The sequence below is a fragment of the Schistocerca nitens genome, chromosome 4 (assembly GCF_023898315.1).
Source record: "Schistocerca nitens isolate TAMUIC-IGC-003100 chromosome 4, iqSchNite1.1, whole genome shotgun sequence".
Lineage (NCBI taxonomy): Eukaryota > Metazoa > Arthropoda > Insecta > Orthoptera > Acrididae > Schistocerca > Schistocerca nitens.
The window spans coordinates 319,873,933-319,894,624 of record NC_064617.1 but is presented as its reverse complement, the minus strand read 5'-3'; the positions used below and the strand labels follow the sequence as shown (position 1 = coordinate 319,894,624).

At 45.4% G+C, this 20,692-nt stretch overlaps 1 protein-coding gene across 1 annotated transcript in view; it reads left to right on the top strand.

Moving 5' to 3' along the window:
* LOC126252749 (sialin-like) overlaps positions 1 to 20,692 on the top strand; it is a 101,064-nt gene that overhangs the window by 73,210 nt on the left and 7,162 nt on the right. Inside the window, exon 8 of the mRNA XM_049953655.1 lies at positions 1,017 to 1,258. Within this exon, the coding sequence (XP_049809612.1) occupies positions 1,017 to 1,258 (242 nt within the window). The remainder of the gene's footprint in view (positions 1 to 1,016; positions 1,259 to 20,692) is intronic.

The window sequence follows — 20,692 nt, the reverse complement described above, 5'->3', positions numbered from 1 at the left end:
CTGCAAACAACGTCGAATGGTACGCGCGGACATTGCTTGTTGCTTAAGAGACCGAATTCGTTGTGATACAGTTCCCGATGTGGCAAAGCGATCCATTACTGCCATGCGCTCAATATCACGTATAGTGACGCAACGAGGTGAAAGCTATCGGACCCGTCGGTCCGTCGTTCCCTCCTGCATCCAGCGATTACACACACACACACACACAGGAAATAAGTGCTCCTTCCTTTAGCTTAAGCGCTATAAAAGCTTGAATCAAACATTCAAAATTAACACTACACCGAACAAAAACCAAATGGACAATCAAGCGATAAAAAAAGACACTCTATGAGTGTGGTCAGATAAGTTTTTCGTAAGTCTAGAATTGTGTATGAAAAGTTGTGACGACAGGTGAGAGGGAAATGAAAAACGTGTGAAAACAGTGTATATAACTACAACTCACAAAACAAGCGAAGTATGTGCATTATGACAGCCCATGCACCACTATTACTCTCAGAAAAATATTTTGAAAAAACACTTTTTGAAAAAAGAAACTTATTCCTCCTACTGTTTTGAAGATGACACACTGTCATGCCAGTGATCTAATGAAGATGACACATAGGCACCGACACTAGTCTGGGGAAGGGAAAGAAAAAAAAACTTTGTCTTTTGCAGAAGACGTCACTTTCAAAATCACAAATTGCAGATTTTTATTATGATAGTCTTCACAGTGTGATGGCTATGTTCAGAATGGGCACGTACCTCTTTACCTTTTTGGTTTGAGGAATTTTCAAAAATTGGAAACTGGATGTGAAAATATATGGCCAAGCTAATTTCAATAATATAAAGATGGAAAATTTTAACAGTATTAACTGATGAATAAAGTGATTACAAAGGGACCATTTACAGTGTACATTTTAGTAAGCACTCCTACAGCCAGTTTATTTTTATTTATTACAACTCTATCTGCACCGTGCACGTTTTGTACTGCGGCCGTTAGAAGCGCAGAGCCGACTACAGCTCCCTGTTGTGTGCAGGTATCCTGGGTCCCGGCACGGCGATTCTGGTGGTGGCGCTGGTGGGCTGCGACTCGGCCTCCATCGTGGCGATGCTGGCGTTCGGCGGCTTCTGCATGGCCGCGCACTGCTCCGGCTTCTACATGAACATGCAGGCCATAGCGCCCAACTTCGCCGGCACCATCGTCGGCTTCGTCAACACCTTCGGCAACATGTCGGGCATCGTCGTCCCGTACGTCGTTGGAGCCGCCACCAAGGCAAACGTACGTTACTTCACCGTCACTTGTGGCAAGTAGAAGTGGCAGCAATCGTGACAAGTAGAAGTGGCTCACGCTGCACGATGTGCAGAGAGTATTCCCACGGGGATTTACATCTGTGACCTTGGGCGATAACCTTGGCCTGGTTTCTTGCTCATTTTGTTCAAGTTAGTGGCCTAGGTCATTAAATTTTTGGTGATATCACAGGGAATCTCCAGAACTCATCTTGCTCAGAATACTTCCGATTAATTCCGAATCTTCCTGCTGATTCAGCAAGTGGTGGGCAAGGAATTTTCTGGAATTTCTTGTCTCACTTCGAATACTTCTGAGTAGTTCTGACTCTTCTTGCTGAATCATCATTCACTTAGAGAAGTTACTCATCTGCGAAAATGATGAAAATGTTCTCAATTCTGTTTTCGTTATTGACTTAAAAAATTCGCTTATGGCCTGGCTCACCAGTCACATCCATAAATTTCATTGAAAGCTAGAAAATGTAGTCAGAAATTGTCTGAAAAGCTTGTAAGGGTATATGAAGGTAGTAACTGTTCCCGAAAGAACAGATACCATTGATGAGCGAGCAGCTTCTCTAGATCTTTGCCCATCACACTCTCACAGGGAGCGTGCAAGTGATAAGTCCCTGCAGGCGCACTACCCTCTGTGCCCTCGGTGGCTCAGATGGATAGAGTCTGCTATGTACACAGGAGATTCCGGGGTCGAGTCCTGGTGGGGGCACACATTTTCAACATGTCCCCAATGGTGTATATCAACGCTTGTAAGGGTGTTGCAGATTAGGTTGTGCTGAGAAATAATTCTTAAGAAAAAAATTCGATACGTTGGGCCGTTTCTCAGGTTATTAAGATTGAAGGTAGCCAACGAAGCAGTTGCATGAGGAACTTCAAGCGCCTTGCCAAGGACAGTATCGCCAAACGTGTTCTTCGTTGTTTTCATAAAACAGAACAAGATAGCGATACAAACACGGGTTGGTAGCAGGGATCGAAACCGAGCCAAACGCTGAACAGTCTCGTGCGCTGTCATCCGCGCTATGAGATCAACCGACACTCTTCGAAGCTTGTCAGACTGTTTCTGAACACCTTGTATATAATTCGCTATGAAATATTATGAGTGTATAATATACTCATCATAAATAATTAAAAATCAGCATCTGACTGTCTAATGCAAGTAACGAATTAGAAAAACGTAGCTGCCAAACATGAGATTTACTTTAAGTACTAGTCCGCAAAATTTCAAAAACGCGAAATTGCATCAACTGCTGCTTTTATGCTCCTGTTGCTTGTCTTTGTCAACAGATGGCTGCAAGGGTAAAATGTCAAAGTTCGATTGAAGCACCATGGTGTAAGGCACAACGGAGCCTCAGATTAATTGTTTATTGTCCATGATGTTTGTCAAATATCACAATGTTCTTTCGAAGTTAGCAAAAATGCATCAGAAACGCAAAAAAGTACCACGTCTACATCAAATTGGGGTAAAAAAATGTCATTGAAAACTCTTAAGTACGTCTAAACACACGTGGCATGCTAAACAGGCAGGTAAAACTCTTAAGGAATATGATAACGAGAATAAAACATACTCTCCATAAACATGTTCAACAAATGGTTCAAATGGCTCTGAGCACTATGGGACTTAACATCTTAGGTATCAGTCCCCTAGAACTTAGAACTGCTTAAACCTAACTAACCTAAGGACATCACACACCGCCATGCCCGAGGCAATATTCGAACCTGCGACCATAGCAGTTCCGCGGTTCCGGACTGCAGCGCCTAGAACCGCACGGCCACCACGGCCGGCAAACATGTTCAACAAACACTTGCTTATGCAGCGTAATAAATGAATTAGTAGGATATAGGATATAGTTTTCGAAGATGAGTTTTACTTTACATATTATTCCCGAAAATTTCAAAAACGAGGAATAAAATCAACTGCTGGTTTATGCTCCTGTCGCTTGTCTCACCGACAGGTCGTAACCTTCATTGTCTCATCTGAACACCACGCAGAGCCTCAAATTAAATTAAATGTAACTATATGGTTCCAGAGACCTTTTAGTCTCAAACATCTATGATGTATATATGCAGACTGAAATGACGAATGAAAATTTTTACCATGCCCGGGATTCACACCTCAGCCCATTCGGCAATTCTCTAAACTCCAACAGCATTGCAGAGGCTCTCCAACTGTATTAGAATAGCAACTCAGCATCGAACGAATACGAAATGTTCCATGCACTCCATGTATAGACAATCAGATACACAGATGCAATTATAACTGCAACCATCAACATCTGTATTCCAGGGAGTTGTTATCAAGTCTCCTATTCACGCACTCCACGATCAGATTCATGGAATCCAGATACTGATGGCTCCAGTTACGCATACACCGATGTATGTGATTGTTTATACATGGAGTGCACAGGGCCTAAAGATGGCATTAATGAGACGCTGAAAATGTTCGTCTAAATAAAATAACTTCTGAAAACATACGGCTGTTTGGTGATTTTTCTTTGGTAAGTGTTTGATTGGCCGTTGTACTGTATCCATGGTGGATCAACAGAGACTGAATATCAGAGATACGAGTTTATGGGGAATACCAAGTGGTCTGAGGCATGAGTGGGAATTTGAATTGACGGGGCGGCGTGTTAGGGTAGTCCTGTGCAGTTGTGGAAAGTCCGTGTCTCAGCGTGGCGCAGTGCCTTGTGAGCAGGGTTTGAATCCGGGACTTAGTACAAATTTTCATTCGTCCCTTCAGTTTCCATATATACATCTAAAACTAAATACTTACCATACATATGATGCTTGTTAAGTGTTACAATGTTTATTCCAAGAAAATACGTCAGCAACACAGAAAGTGTAATGTTTATGTCAAATATCGCAATTTTATTTTCCATATACGCACGTATCCCCCAAATCTGTGCCTAAAACATGATGGTGAACTCTAAACTAAGTATTCCTACGCTATTCCCAAGCCTAAATAGTTACGAAGGACATGATAAACTAACAGCTCTAAAAGAACCATGTCGTCGAACGAACGTGACCAGATTTATAACTGAGAAAATACAGGTTGGCTAAAACGCTACGCTAAGCAGCCAAGCACACAACTGTGTCATTATTTTGGTTGTGACATGTGTCTAAACGTAAGAGAAGCAGCGATGGAGCAGTTCACTAAAATTAGGTGTCTTCGAGCTGTAAAAAGGCATTCTAGGAAAGACATGGCCATAAATAATCAGATAATATGCGAAGTATCAAAAGTAGATACCCTAGAAAAAATATAAGGGAATCAAGAAACGCTGGCTATTTTGCCACTAAATTCCATAAGCAAAAATGAGCATTTTTGTGAAGAGAGTGATATCATTGGAAGATTAAAGTCGTTCGCTAATTACCAGACCATATCATCCTTTTCTCACCCTTAGTCTGAAACACAGATGGATAGCTCAAAACACAACTAACATTTCAGCTATAGCTTAATTAAAGCGTTTGGCTGTGTGAACGGCCTTGTCATTTGCAGACATAAATCTTCTACAGAATATTTTTCAGCACGTTGCTACAGACCAAAGGGTGTTTGGAATTCTTCATTTCTCCATAATCACATACTTCGGCTTCTTCAGCATAATTGCATTTCTTCATGTTGGTGTGTGTGTGTGTGTGTGTTTGAGGTTTACGGGCGCTAAACAACGGGGTCATCAGCGCCCAAACGCATAAAAACAGGAACACATGCAGTGAAGGGACTAAGACGGACAGCGAACAAGGAGAATGGCTAAAAGACACAGACCTGACGCAGTTTCAAATCCTCACATACAGAGGCAAAACAAGAGGAGTAGGAACACACTAAAAAGGAAGGGAAACAAGGAAAAGAGAACAGAAACCGAAGGGAAACAAGGAGGTAATCGTGACTGGCTGACCTCTTACCTAAAACATGGGTGAGCCAGTCACCCAGCAGCACATTAAAACCCTCTCCCTAAAATCCGAGGCAACAAATTGGACAGGACACAAAACCGTAAGACCTTAACTACAGTCGTTGCGTCATCTTGTAAAACAGAGGGCAAATCCGGTGGCAAAGAAACCACCGCCCTCTGGTCAGAGAATAAAAGACAGTCAAGTAAAATGTGGCGGACAGTAATCTGGACGCCACAAGCACTGCAGATTGGGGGGTCCTCCCGCCGGAGTAAAAAACCATGCGTTAAGGGACTGTGCCCGATGCGGAGGCGAGTGAGGAGAATCTCATCCCGCCTGCATGACTGGTAGGACGTACGCCATGGCCGCGTGGTGGCCTTGACCATACGCAGTTTATTTTCACCGTCTGCCAGCCACTCCTCTTCCCACTGACGCAGAACGCGAAAACGCAGGAGGGAGGTAACAGCATGGAGGGGGACGGCATATGCAACAACGTGAGGGAGAGAACACGCATCTTTGGCAGCCACATCCGCCAGTTCGTTTCCCCTAATACCCACGTGCCCCGGCACCCAGCAGAAGGAAACCTCCTTCCCCTGCCGTTGCAGGTGGAGTAGGGCATCATGGATGTTCTGGACGACCGTATCCGCTGGGTACAAGTGTTGCATGGTCTGAAGGGCACTCAGGGAGTCAGAACAGATGAGGAACTTAAGACTGGGAACACATCTCATCTGCTCAAATGCCCGCAAGATCGCAAACAATTCGGCATCAAAGATGGTAAACGCCGCAGGAAGCCGTAACTTGACGACTCGATCAGGGAAAACAACAGTACAACCAACAGAGTCCCCCTGTTTGGAGCCATCCGTAAATACTGGTACATGGTCGGGATGCTGGTTTAAAATATCATAAAATAAGGAGGTAAAAACAAACGCAGGAGTGCAGCTCCTCCGGTACTCCGACAAGTCTAAAAGACGCTGGGCCTCTGGAGCAACCAGGGAGGCAGACGAGTAAAACCTTGTCGTTGGGGGGCCACACGCTCGACACCAAGGGACTCAAGCAAATGCTTGGCACGAATCCCAAATGGTCTCGTTGCCCTGGGACGACCGGAAAAGAGACGTTCCATAGGCGGTCGGGCAACGGTAGGGTACGCAGGGGAGGTAGGACAGGCAAGGAATTGACACACCCGTCGCACCATGAGGAGTTTCCGCCGGATGGCGAGCGGCGGTTCCCCTGCCTCAGCACACAGGCTGGGGATGGGACTGGTACGGAAGGCACCAGTGGCCAGCCTGATACCCTCATGGTGTACTGCGTCAAGAATCTTCAGATACGAAGGCCTTGCTGACCCATACACGGTGCAACCATAGTCAAGACGCGATCGGACGAAAGCCCTATAAAACTGCAGCAGACGCGCCCGATCTGCTCCCCAGGACCGATGGCTCAGGCATTTCAAAATATTCAGTGCCTTCAGGGCCCGCACCTTGAGGTCTTTAAGGTGAGGCAACCACGACAACTTGGAATCAAAAGGAACCGCACAGTGTCGCTAAAAGGAAGAATGGTGTCCCTCAGACGCAATTCAGGGGAGGTAAAAAGACGTCGAGAACGATTAAAATGAACACACACACATTTGTCTGCAGAAAAGGTAAAACCCGTCTTCGCAGTCCATGCCTCTAATCGCTGTATCGTAAGCTGCAACTGCCGACTAGCAGTGACAAGACTGGAGGAAGAACAGAAAACAGCAAAATCGTCCACAAACAAGGAGCATTGGGCAGGACTCCGGATAGTGGACGTGATACTGTTAATGGCGACGGCAAAGAGGGTGACACTTAAAACGCTTCCCTGAGGAACACCATTCTCCTGCACATACAAATCAGATAGCACATTACCAACCCTATACCGAAAGAGGCGGTGGGAAAGAAAGGACCGAATGAAGATGGGGAGACGGCCACGAAAACCCCACTCATACGCCTTATGAATGTCAAAGAAGACACCGAGACAATGCTGGTTACGTAGGAAGGCCTGCTGGATGGCCGCCTCAAGCAGGGTCAAGTTGTCTATAGTTGAACGACATCTCCGAAAGCCACACTGCGAGGGGCTAAGGAGCTGCCTGGTTTCGAGCAGCCAAACCAGGCGACGGTTGACCATGCGTTCGAACGTCTTCCCGACACAGCTCGTCAAAGCAATACTTCGATAACTACCGGGATGCGTTCGGTCCTACCCCGGTTTGAGGAGGGGGATCAAAATCGCCTCCCTCCACGAGTCAGGGTACGTGCCAGATAACCATATCATATTAAAACAAGTCAGGAGAACTTCCTTGGAAGGCAGTAACAAGTGCTGCAGCATGCTGTACCGAATTTGATCATGGCCAGGCGCAGTATCATGAGCCTCAGACAGCGCCGAATCCAGTTCCCACATTGTGAAGGGGCAGTTGTAGGGTTCAGAATTTGGAGACCGGAAGTCCAAGTGACCCCTCTCGATGGCAGAGCGGTAGCGGCAGAAATCTGGATCACAGTGAATAGTAGCGGTAGATTCCGCAAAATGTATGGCCAGTGTCTGGGCAATGTCTCTCGGCGCCGTGAGGAGACTTCCCTGATGCAGCAATGCCGTGACAGGTAGCTGACCGAGTTTCCCGGAAATCCTCCTAATGGCTTCCCATACTTTCGTAGAATTAGTGGAACGGGAGGTGGAGTTCAAGAACGATTGCCATGACCGTCGTTTGCTCTCTTTAATCACTCGCCGCGCTTGGGCCCTTGCCACCCGAAAGGCCGCAAGATTGTCAGCTGAGGGACGGCACTTGAAGCGGCGCAGAGCTGCACGACGGGCTCGGATGGCTGTGCGGCACTCAGTGGTCCACCAAGGGACAGGACGTCTCTTGGGATGAGCGGATGACCGTGGGATTGACAATTCAGCAGTATGGGAGATCACGGCTGTAACATGGTCTACCCATTCGTGGACGCTGGCACGGTGTTTCAAAACGGCTGAAAAGTGTCCAGTCAGCTCTGCAGAGGTGCCACCGGGGTGGCACTGGTAATGCTATAGCCTCAGCCAGGAGGCGAATCCAAAGGGGGAAGTGGTCACTAGAAAGGAGGTCTGCAGCAACCTCTCACAGAGCAGAATCCGCGAGTGCTGGAGAGCAAAAGGAAAGGTCAATAGCTGATGACGACCCAGAAGGAATACAGAAATGAGTGGGAGCACCAGAGTTGAGGATGCACAGTTCTTCAGACATTATGAGGTTTTCCAGAATGCGACCCCTGGGGCAAGTAGTCGAAGAGCCCCATAAGACATTATGAGCATTGAAGTCCCCCAGAAGAAGAAATGGGCGGGGGAGTTGGCTAATAAGGTCTGTGAGAGCCTCAGAGTCTATCGCATCCTGAGGTGGTAAGTAAAGTGAACAGACTGTGAGCCTCTGACCCACAAGAAGGTCAACTGCAACTGCTTGCAAGTCTGTAACGAGAGGGAGCTCAGATGAGGGGTGCATGTCACGGACAAAAACCGCAACACCACCCTTTGCCCTTTCCCCCGTCAGATCATCTTTCCGATATACGGTATAGCCCCGTAAAGAAGGAGCATCAGTGGCCCGAAAATGTGTCTCTTGGAGACATAAGTACAAAGGGCACTCTCGTACAAGGAGTTGTAATTCGGCCACATGCGTCCTGAACCCATTCAGGTTTCACTGTAATACGGGAGCCAGTGATCAGGGTGGCTGAACTTTCACCCTGCCTCTGTGTTTTGGAGGAGAGCCCGTACTGGCCGGAGATTTATTCCTGGGGCGAGAAGATCGCCCCCGGTCGACATCCATGTCCATCAGCTCCGATGACGACCCACGGGAGATGTCAGACAGTGCGATGGCCTCGTCATCGGACCGACCCTGACCAGTCTCCTCAGGTGGCAAAACCTTCACCTTCGTCGTCTTTGTCTTGGGGGGGCTTAGAAGTCAGAGCCTTGGCAGCTGGTGGAGCTGTACCCGCCTGGACAGAAGGCGCCATATGGGAAGAGGCAGGAAGTACCCCAATGTCAGCAACCACGGCCTTGTCCGACGTTGCGGGGAGAGCTGCAGGTTTCAAAACAACCGCAGCAGCACAAGTGCACTGGCAAACGCAGGTATTAGTGCTAACACTAGCAACCTCCGTTTGCGTAGCAACAGTGGCCATTTGTACCGGTTTTTTCAGAGCGGAAGCGAAAGATGTCGTAAACACAGGAGGTTGCATGGCCTTAAAGAGCTTCTTGGCCTCATCATAGGGGATGCGCTTAGATGTTTTGATCTCCTGGATCTTCCGTTCGTCGAGATAGATGGGGCAGACCCGGCTCCAGACAGGGTGACTCCCAGAGCAATTCACGCACTTCACAGGCGATGAACAATCGGCTCCTTCATGGGCAGGCTGACCACATTTACCACAAGTGGCTATCCCATTGCACCCCAACGTAGTATGCCCAAAGCGCTGACATTTAAAATAGCGCATGGGGTTGGGGAAATATGGCCTTACTGGCAAACGTAAGAACCCCGCTTTAACATGCTCTGGGAGTCGTGGGCAACTGAACGTGAGAATAAAAGAGTCGGATTTGACTAGGTTCCCATCGACTCGTTTCATAATATGCTGCACGTCAACAATACCTTCATGAGCCCATTCAGATTTTAACTCGTCTGAGGGGATATCCATCAAATCCCTACATGTCACAACACCCTTACTGTAGTTCAGAGTGGAGTGGAGCTCGGTCTCGATAGCGTACTCACCGAGACAGGTTGCATTCCTAAGAGAAGTGACCTGACGGGAACTAGATGTCTCAACTAACAGAGTCCCATTGCGCAGTCGCTTCACAGATTTAAGTGTTCCTGCAATTCCCTCAAGACCCTTGTGGATGTAAAAGGGAGAAACCCTCTCAAAGCTACCCCCCTTCCGTTTAATAATCAAAAACACATTCTGAGTATCAGCATGTGCTCTCTTACGACAGTCTGATAAATCTCGATCAACACTAGGCGCTGGAGGACTCGCAGCACGAAGTCGCTTCTTCGATGGGGTGTGTTTTCCTACCAGTGGCCCACCCAAGCCACTGGTAGGGGGAAATGTAGAGGTCGAAGGGTCCATTGCGGTCCCACGAGCAGCTAGGGAACTAAAGGTCCGCTCAGACAGAGCCCCGCGTGCCTGAGTAAGCCTTACACAACTGGGGTGTGGCAGGTGCCCCAGAGGTTGCCCGCTTGCGACTGTTCCACCTCAACAGCCATGCATCTCATAGGCGCGGAGCACACCGGAAGATTGAGGGGTTTTTATAGAGGTTGGCCTTCCTCGCAATCCAGGCGGTCAAGCCAAGATTACCATTCCCCGCAGCACACAACATTCCACCGCCGCGCCATACGGTGGTCGCTGAAGCATGTCCGGGGGTTACGGTGACAGGAGACCGGCGGCGCCGACCAGTCCCCAGCTCAGGACCCCGGGGTCGCCAAGCCCGTACTCAGCAAATGAATGCTGAGCCCCTGGGGGCTTCATGTTGGTGTTGTGCCGCGTCACTCCCGTTCAGTCTGTTGAGTGCCTCCTATGTCCCAAACTGGAGGTGGTAAAAAGCTTTACTAGTGTCAGTGGCATCCCTGAATCCACGTGATGTTCTTTCACTTCACAGGTCGTTATGGTGGGAATCAGGTAAAGAAGCAGGTCGAATTGGTGCTGATTTGTACAGGAAACTCTGAAGGACGGAGATCGTCCAAACAGCAACTGTTGTGGATCTGTTTTCTGTTTTTCCTTTTCCAGTTTTGCTGCTAAAGTTATATCTGAAGGCTGTATGCCAATGAACGGGAAGATTCTTCTATGTGGATTTCGTTTTAAGAGATCCGTTAATATTCAAACTCTCTCATCACGAGCTAGATCAGTATGGGCTGAGTTGGAGCTACGTAGGACTAGTGTGCGAAAGATGTTGGTATGTGCACCCCATGTGGTAGTTGTTATTTTCTGAAAGATGACGTTCCTGGTACTAATCTTCTGGTCAGTGTTCTAGCATTGGTGTCTGAATGCTGGAATTTAGACCAGTTTCACACTCAAATATTTTTTGTTCTGGCAGTGGGGAAAGTGTTGTCCACCCTCCATTTCTGCCTCCCTGTTTCTTAGATGAAATCCACAGATAGGAGTTTTCCCAGGATTTCGTGTAAGATGGTTGTTTTGATACTACCAAGGGACCATTTCCAAGTGTCAATAAACGATCTTGATGAAACTTGGCTGGGGTGTACAGAGTGCAAAATAGCAGAAAACATATTTTTCGCTTGTGACCAGTTTCACTTTAAGCGGTAAAAAATATCTTGAAAGGTAATTGGCATTTTAGATTTAGAGGGAATATCTTCGAAAAGATGGTATATAAAATTATTTTCCCATATAAAAGTTGATATGTAAGTAACGTTCTTGAAAGCTATATAACCAACTTTTGTAAGAATTTGAAATTTTGCAAAATACCCCACCACTATTAATTAGTTTTAAAAAATGAAGACTTTTTTGCAACATAAGTTAAAGAAACTTTCAAGCTACATATATCTCTGTGTAATAAAGCAAGCTTCTGAAATAGTGTTTTTCGAAAATAAGCTGCACACAGTGTGCTGTCGGAGTATTTTCAACATAACTAATCAAAATATCTAAACATTCCTTACTATTCTAATTATTTACTTATGTTTGTGTTATGTTTAAGTTGTTATTTTACGTTTTTTGTTTTTATGTGTTTTGGTTTACCGTTTCACATACGTGTATTTCGTTAATAGTAAGTAATAAGTAGCTCTTTAATATGATAGAAGATAATTACAATAATTTTAATCTGTAAAGAAATTCTTAACACATACGTTTTTTACACCATACACACAAAATGAACGAAATTTTTCGCGTAGTACACTATACACGACAAACAAAACAATATGAAACAAAACACAACAAGATTTCAAATTCCCAAGGGTGGTCCTCTAAATATCCTGATTTATAACAGTCATATTTCAGTACACTGGTAAGCGTTGGCCAAGAGAATTGATTATGTACTAAAGAATGCAGCTTGATTATATTGTTTCTAAAGTGGAGAACGACATCATAATCTTTCAACAGACCTAGATTTGAAAATCTTCTCACAAAATTCTTCCAACATCGAAAGTTGTAGTCCCACTGCTGCACCTGTGCCATCGAGCCCTTTGGGATCGCCAGATGAGCAAATTCCTTGGTCTCAGCTATGACGCTCTCAACGGTTCTTTCCCATTGGCCACCCCAATAATCTAACAATACTGAAGATGTTTCTCCCATACTGGAAAAGAAAACTTCTTTCAAATATCTTACGACCTATCCATGCGTTTGTTTACCAATTTTCTATGCTGTTACAAGGACATTTAGGACTTAAAAAGAGATTCTCGAATTCTCCGTCCAAACTCACCATTAGTTTCTTTTAAAACTATGAAAAGGCCGGTGATCAGTGTGAAAGAACCGTTTTGATCGTCGTAGCCGAGGGCAAGGAACATCTGCCGATCCAAAGGGCTCGATGTACAGATGCAGCCGTGGAACGTATACAGCTTTCGACGCTGGAAGAACTTTGTGAGAAGTTCATCAACATGATTTATTGACACTTGGGAATGTTCCCTTGTAAGTGGATAATTCTGCAGTGGCATGGACAAACTTGTTTCCTTCCTCTTCGAATGGTTCAAATGGCTCTGAGCACTATGGGACTTAACGTCTGAGGTCATCAGTCCCCTAGAACTTAGAACTACTTAAACCTAACTAACCTAAGGACATCACACACATCCATGCCCGAGGCAGGATTCGAACCTGCGACCGTAGCGGTCTCGCGGTTCCAGACTGACGCGCCTAGAACCGCACGGCCACACCGGCCGGCTCCTCTTCGAAAGTCATTGTAGTGTCATCCTTGCAGATGAATTCTCTGCTGTCGACAGAAATGGGCTGATTATTAGTAGAGATGTTATGTAGAAGGGCAGCCAGCATTTTTTTTAAGGTAGCACATTTATTTGTAATCCCCATCTGCACCTTTTGTCTTGCATGGTGACATAAAATTTTCTTTGTGTAAAAGTCTGACGAACTGCGATAAGCGGTAGTCCACTGTAGCCATACATACCTTACCTATGAATATTTTGTGATTTACCGTTTCGTAAGCTTACCTAGGTATCGATAAAGCATTGATCTAAGATGCCGTATGAACATAACTATACTGTTTTAAATTATATACGTTACGTTAATATGTTTTCCAAGAGATGATAACAATAACACAGCGAATGATTGTTAATAGTTTTACAGCGATGTTGTTGTTGTTGTGGTCTTCATTCCTGAGACTGGTTTGATGCAGCTCTCCGTGCTACTCAATCCTGTGCAAGCTTCTTCATATCCCCGTACTTACTGCAACCTACGTCCTTCTGAATCTGCTTAGTGTATTCATCTCTTGGTCTCCCTCAGCGATGTACTACACATTTAATGAACAATGATGTTTTAAAACCGGGGAAGGAGGCCCTGGAGAAACTGTTCTGGTCGAGGTAACAGCTCATGAGTGCCACGCATCTGCATGGCAACGACCGCATAGCTTTGGACAGGTAGCTGTCACAGGCAGCCATATAAGGTGACGAAATGCGTTGCTAATATTACACCATCTAGGGTGACTTGTTACATAATATTAGCAGTTTTTAAGCCATGTCACCTGTAAACGAGATAACAAGAGCACAGCCCAACGAAGCAAAGTGTCTGTGTTTGTGCCTGACGTAGAGAGTAGCATTGTACCGTGATGCGTTTCGGAGAGAAGCAGATGGAGCTGCTTCTGTGTTAAGGGTAAACGCAGAATAAAACTCTAAGTATACACTCTTATTATTCCCTTCTGAGAAGAAAACAACAGAGTAAAAAACTGAGCTATCCAAGTCACAATGCTTGACAAGTAATTGCAAAATTAATCGCTAACGTTCAGGGTATACAATTCGCTTTCGAAGCTAACGCAACAAACTAGTTCGTGAGCAGAAAAATGTTCTTCTTCCTTCCCTGGATCTTGAAAATGGCTTTTATCGAGTAAGACGCATTGGTACCCTTTCTAAACTACATATCTGTGGACTTGACCAATGACCAATGTCCGCTTATAGCTTCCTTTAGGACAAAATGCTCCACATTTGTTACCGTCAAACTTAACCAAACCCGTGGCCCAAGAGTCGGTTACGTCATCACAACTGATTTTGTCCACTCACTGCCACCATCCGTCTGCTCCAGTATGTCCTTCACGCAATTCATTGTCGTTGAAAACAACCGCAGAACTATACCACATCGTGAATGGTGCGCTGTATCAGTGAAGCTAAAAGTATGTGTGCTGTCCATATAAATGCGAAACATGGAACTATAAGTTACTGAATGGAAGGACGTACACAGAACTATTAAACGCAAAACTGCCACTCGCGTAACGTTGGAGCTAAAAGAATTGTTACTCTACACACCGCAGCAGCAGCACTCCAAATGAAGTCGATAACGTAAGGTACACAAAAGTTTGACGGTTGCCCTGTTAGTTTTACTACGTGCATCAGCATGTCTCTCCCTTTTAATGATGCATTTAAAAAGCGGCCGTATTAGACCTGACACGGTTCACGTGAATTATTACTCTCCCAGCTCGTGTGCTTGGTGTCGTCACAATTGTACCTCTTTATGCTACACGAAGATAACGGGAGCACTTAGCAACACATGTGTAAGGAACGTCCTTCAGAAGGTCCGAACAAACAACGTTCGGCGCTGCCATAATCTCGACGCTAGGCTAGGTAATTCCGCTTATTCCTCCACGTACAAGGATTCGACTGCATGCGTTTCTGATGTAACGTGTGAGAAACATCTGATGAAAGTAACTGAGTTTCAACACACATTCTAACGCGTTACGCCATTTACGTATGGGATAATGTTAAACCACGGACAGCTTTACTTGCAACTAGTAAGGTGAGTTGCCAAACTACAGCCCACTGAGCTTTCTCACAGCATTGGACTGCGAATTTAGTAACATTTATAAAAGACAAATGGCTATAAATTACCGGTACTGAGTGGAAAACCTGTCTCCAGATGAGAATTTTTACTATGCTCATACCTAGACCTGTACTTCCGAAATTTTATAAGAGTATATTTAATGGCCGAAGGCCGCCACAGCGTCACTTTCGACTGAGACGACGCTCAGATCAGGTATGAAACCCACTTTACTGATAATGTAGAAACACTTCTGTATCGTTGCAGTACACGTGTGGTATGGTCGGAAATACAGAGTGAGAGAGCCAGGATAGGCGATATTTAGATCAAATAAACTAGAAATGAGAAAATATAGGTTGTTAAAAAGTGTTCCACGTTTTGAAATGTCCAGTAAACATGGGTTCTAAAATGCGTATTTTAAGAGCTAAGAGCACTTATTCATTTTCGATACTGTGAAACACACCTCTGTTACAGCGAGACTAATAGGAGATTCCATACTTTCAGACACGTTGTTAGGTGCACGATATATTCGGATCCTGCTACGGGAGGTAACTTACCAACAACGGCTTGAGATTTGGTTCGTGCGCGATGGAGCACAGTCCTTCTCTACGAAGCGTCCGTGAACAGCTCACACATTTTAATCTGCAATGGTTGTGTCGGGGAGATCTACTACACTCCTGGAAATGGAAAAAAGAACACATTGACACCGGTGTGTCAGACCCACCATACTTGCTCCGGACACTGCGAGAGGGCTGTACAAGCAATGATCACACGCACGGCACAGCGGACACACCAGGAACCGCGGTGTTGGCCGTCGAATGGCGCTAGCTGCTCAGCATTTGTGCACCGCCGCCGTCAGTGTCAGCCAGTTTGCCGTGGCATACGGAGCTCCATCGCAGTCTTTAACACTGGTAGCATGCCGCGACAGCGTGGACGTGAACCGTATATGCAGTTGACGGACTTTGAGCGAGGGCGTATAGTGGGCATGCGGGAGGCCGGGTGGACGTACCGCCGAATTGCTCAACACGTGGGGCGTGAGGTCTCCACAGTACATCGATGTTGTCGCCAGTGGTCGGCGGAAGGTGCGCGTGCCCGTCGACCTGGGACCGGACCGCAGCGACGCACGGATGCACGCCAAGACCGTAGGATCCTACGCAGTGCCGTAGGGGACCGCACCGCCACTTCCCAGCAAATTAGGGACACTGTTGCTCCTGGGGTATCGGCGAGGACCATTCGCAACCGTCTCCATGAAGCTGGGTTACGGTCCCGCATACCGTTAGGCCGTCTTCCGCTCACGCCCCAACATCGTGCAGCCCGCCTCCAGTGGTGTCGCGACAGGCGTGAATGGAGGGACGAATGGAGATGTGTCGTCTTCAGCGATGAGAGTCGCTTCTGCCTTGGTGCCAATGATGGTCGTATGCGTGTTTGGCGCCGTGCAGGTGAGCGCCACAATCAGGACTGCATACGACCGAGGCACACAGGGCCAACACCCGGCATCATGGTGTGGGGAGCGATCTCCTACACTGGCCGTACACCACTGGTGATCGTCGAGGGGATACTGAATAGTGCACGGTACATCCAAACCGTCATCGAACCAATCGTTCTACCATTCCTAGACCGGCAAGGGAACTTGCTGTTCCAACAGGACAATGCACGTCCGCATGTATCCCGTGCCACCCAACGTGATCTAGAAGGTGAAGTCAACTACCCTGGCCAGCAAGATCTCCGGATCTGTCCCCCATTGAGCATGTTTGGGACTGGATGAAGCGTCGTCTCACGCGGTCTGCACGTCCAGCACGAACGCTGGTCCAACTGAGGCGCCAGGTGGAAATGGCATGGCAAGCCGTTCCACAGGACTACATCCAGCATCTCTACGATCGTCTCCATGGGAGAATAGCAGCCTGCATTGCTGCGAAAGGTGGATATACACTGTACTAGTGCCGACATTGTGCATGCTCTGTTGCCTGTGTCTATGTGCCTGTGGTTCTGTCAGTGTGATCATGTGATGTATCTGACCCCAGGAATGTGTCAATAAAGTTTCCCCTTCCTGGGACAATGAATTCACGGTGTTCTTATTTCAATTTCCAGGAGTGTACGTTGTCCGTTTCGTTCTCCCTAGTCTTAATCTCTAGGACAGTTTGTTTGTGCTCACACTTCACTATTTGTTGCTGTTCTAGCCAGTGCTATAATTCTGACTACTTACGTTTTTCAAGTCATCAGTTTTCTTCATTTCTTGTTTAAAAGCATGAGTATCATGTGATGGCACGCCATCACTGTGAAGATGGTCTATGAATGAAACAGTTTGGGAATAAATAATTTAGAAGGCATCACGTATTATTCCAAATATATTGACTGTTAATAGTTCCACAAAAAAAAATGTTTCCATTGATTCAGCTTATTCTCTGTCAATTATCCGCGAGCATCTGCTACGGTAGTGTATCTGCTGAAGTTTACATGAATGAGAAACAACAATGGACCTAATATTGAGTCTTGTGGAACCCCATAACTGATTTCTCCCGTCGTAAAAATCTGGCTGAATTATTAAGAACAACTTTATGCATTCTTGTGGTTAGATACTACGTAATCCATTAGTTAGCTACACCATCAATTCCATGAAACCGTAGTTTATTTAGGAGGATATTGTGATTCATACAGTTAACCATTTAATTACGTCGCCAACCCCAAGTGTAGTTGGCGTTTTTCGTTTAATAGGGGGTTTAGATTAATTTGAATTTTAATCACCAATAAGGCATCTAGCAAGGGGGCGGGGTGACAAATTTGAAAATAGGTGAAGGAAAGGGAAGGAAAATGATCGTGTCTTGTCTTTTCCAAAAATCATTCCCACATTCCACATAAGTTATTTAGGGAAAGACAGAAAATTTAAATCTGGATGGCGGACGGGGAACTCAACTGCTCGTTTGCAGAATGTGAGTCCACCAATTCGAGTGGTGAGATAAATTTAAGTGAATAGTACTTAGATTTGACAAAAACTTACGTTGTCAGCACAGCACAAAATGACATAAGCATAGAAGCGTCACTGAAGAATGTAGGTAATGTAGATGATCATAAAATGTTTTAACCAGTTGCATAATATAACAGAAAATCACATAACCTGGAGATGCGGATGTACTAGATCTGTGCAACAATATTACGCGCGTAATTCCCCATAAAAATCTGAAGAAAACATTTTTCTAGCAATTTACAAAAATATATGTACTGAAAATTGTTCGGCAACTTCTGAAATAAGCACTCCAGAACGACAACATCACAACGTTTATCTTTAAAGATTACACGTCCTAACTTTACCAAATTTGATTTAAATACATCTGTTTACGAATTTTCACAATGGAAAAATATCCTTATCAAAGGCAACATTACATGACATTCATGAAGTTAAACATGAGGTGAAGAAAACCGATGACTTGAAAAACATAAGAAAACATAAGTACTCAGAATTATAGCATCAAACAACACGGCAGATGAGACAACGACATAAAACTGCATACCAAGCAAACACAGACAAATACAGTACGACTACACAATTTGTAATTTGTAGATCATTAATTTTCTTTAGTTTGTCAACCAGTTGATGTTTTAATTTTATTGGAACGGTGGTTAGACCGAAGACGTGATGTCGTTCCTGAACCAAGGCTGTTTAACGATAATTACTTAACATGGTTCAAGAAAACTGCAAGTAAGAGAAGCTAAGAGCTTGTATCAAAATCTTGCAATCAGCGCTCTAACAGACATACACACACACACATACACACACACACACGAAAAACGATGGACCATGGAGGAATTATCCGAATGGGACGGAAATCGATACATCTGATGGGATTTTCACTCGGCAGTGGAGTGTGCGCTGATATGAAACTTTCTGGCAGTTAAAACTGTGTGCCGGACTGAGACTCGAACTCGGGACCTTTGCCTTTCGCGGGCAAGTGCTCTACCAACTGAGATACCCAAGCACGACTCACGCCCCGTCCTCACAGCTTTACTTCCGCCAGTACCTCGTCTCATACCTTCCAAACTTTACAGAAGCTCTCCTGCGAACCAGGAGATCTGATGTACATGCGCAGACAAACAAATGGTTTCAATATCAGAAAAACTGGATGGTTTAATCAAGAGGAAGAGCTTCACAAATTGAGCAAGTCATTAATGCGTTTGTCCAACTCTGGTCCTTATACAAGCAGTTATTCTGCCTGGCTTTGAGTGATACTGCTGTTGGCTGTCCTCCTGAGGGATACTATGTCAAATTATGTCCATTTCTTGAGTTACATCGTCAAAATGCCGAGATGGTTGGAGAGACCTGCCCATAATGCCCAAAACGTTCTCGATTGGGAGAGATCCGGCGACCTTGCTGCCGAAGGTAGGGTTTTGCAAGCACGAATACAAGTAGTAGAAACTCTCGCCGTGTGCGGGAGGACTTTATCTTGCTAAAATGGGATTCCAGGATGGCTTACCATGAAGGGCAACAATATCGTCGACGCACCGCTGTGCTGTAAGGGTACCATGGATGACAACCAAAGGCGTCCTGATATGAAAAGAAATAGCACTCAAGATCATCTCTCCTGGTTGCCGGGCAGTATGGCGGACGAAAGTCAGTTTGGTATTCCACGCTGTCCGGGGTTGTCGAGACACGCCTTCGAGGCGAGACTCATCACTGAGGACTGTTCTACTTCAGTCAATGGGATTCCAGGCCGGACACGTGTCTGGAGACGTCCCAGACAGTTGTGGGATACCAACCTGACTGTCGCTCGCCAAATGGTCGCCAAACAGGAGTGATGCAACCAGGAGCACAACGGCATGTCGACGATATTCTATGCCCCGTTTTGTTGCCCTTCATGAGAAGCCATCCTCGGCTTACATTTCAGCAAGATAATGCCCTCTCGCTTCTATTGCTTGTCTTCGTGCTTGCCAAACATTACCTTGGCCAGCAAGGTCGCCGGATCTCTTCCAGTTGAGAACATTTGGAGCATTGTGGGTATGGCCCTCCAACCATTTTGGAATTCTGACTATCTGAAGCAGTAGTTGAATAGAATTTAACACAGCACCCATCAGGAGAGATTCAACAACTCTATCAATCAATGAAAAACTTAATAACTGCTTCTAAACGAGCCAGAGGTGGAGCAACGCTTTATTAGCTTGCTCAGTTTGTAAAACTCTTCCTTTTGAATAAACAGCCGAATTTTTCTAAAATCGTAATCATTTTTTTGTCTGTACATGTACATCACATCTACCGATTTCCGTCCCACTCGAATAATTCCTCCGTGTCCATCGTTTTCTCCGTTTTTTCTTCTTTTTTTCTCTTCTTTTTTAATCTTACAGTGATTTTCGAAATATTATCATTATGTAGATATAAGAGAAAAACTATTACAAGCAAATACATCATTGACTGATTGACTGAGAATGCCACATAATTCTACAGTCTATTTAAGCCTCCTTTCGTAAGCAGACAGTATAGATGAAAATACTGTTCGTTAAATAGTGGCGTAAAGTGGATGAAGACGGCAATGTTTCTGTGAGACCTTTCATTTCATTGACGCTTTTGTTCTTAGGCGCAGCGACATGTTGTAATTGTTATAAATATCATCAGGAATATCACGCGG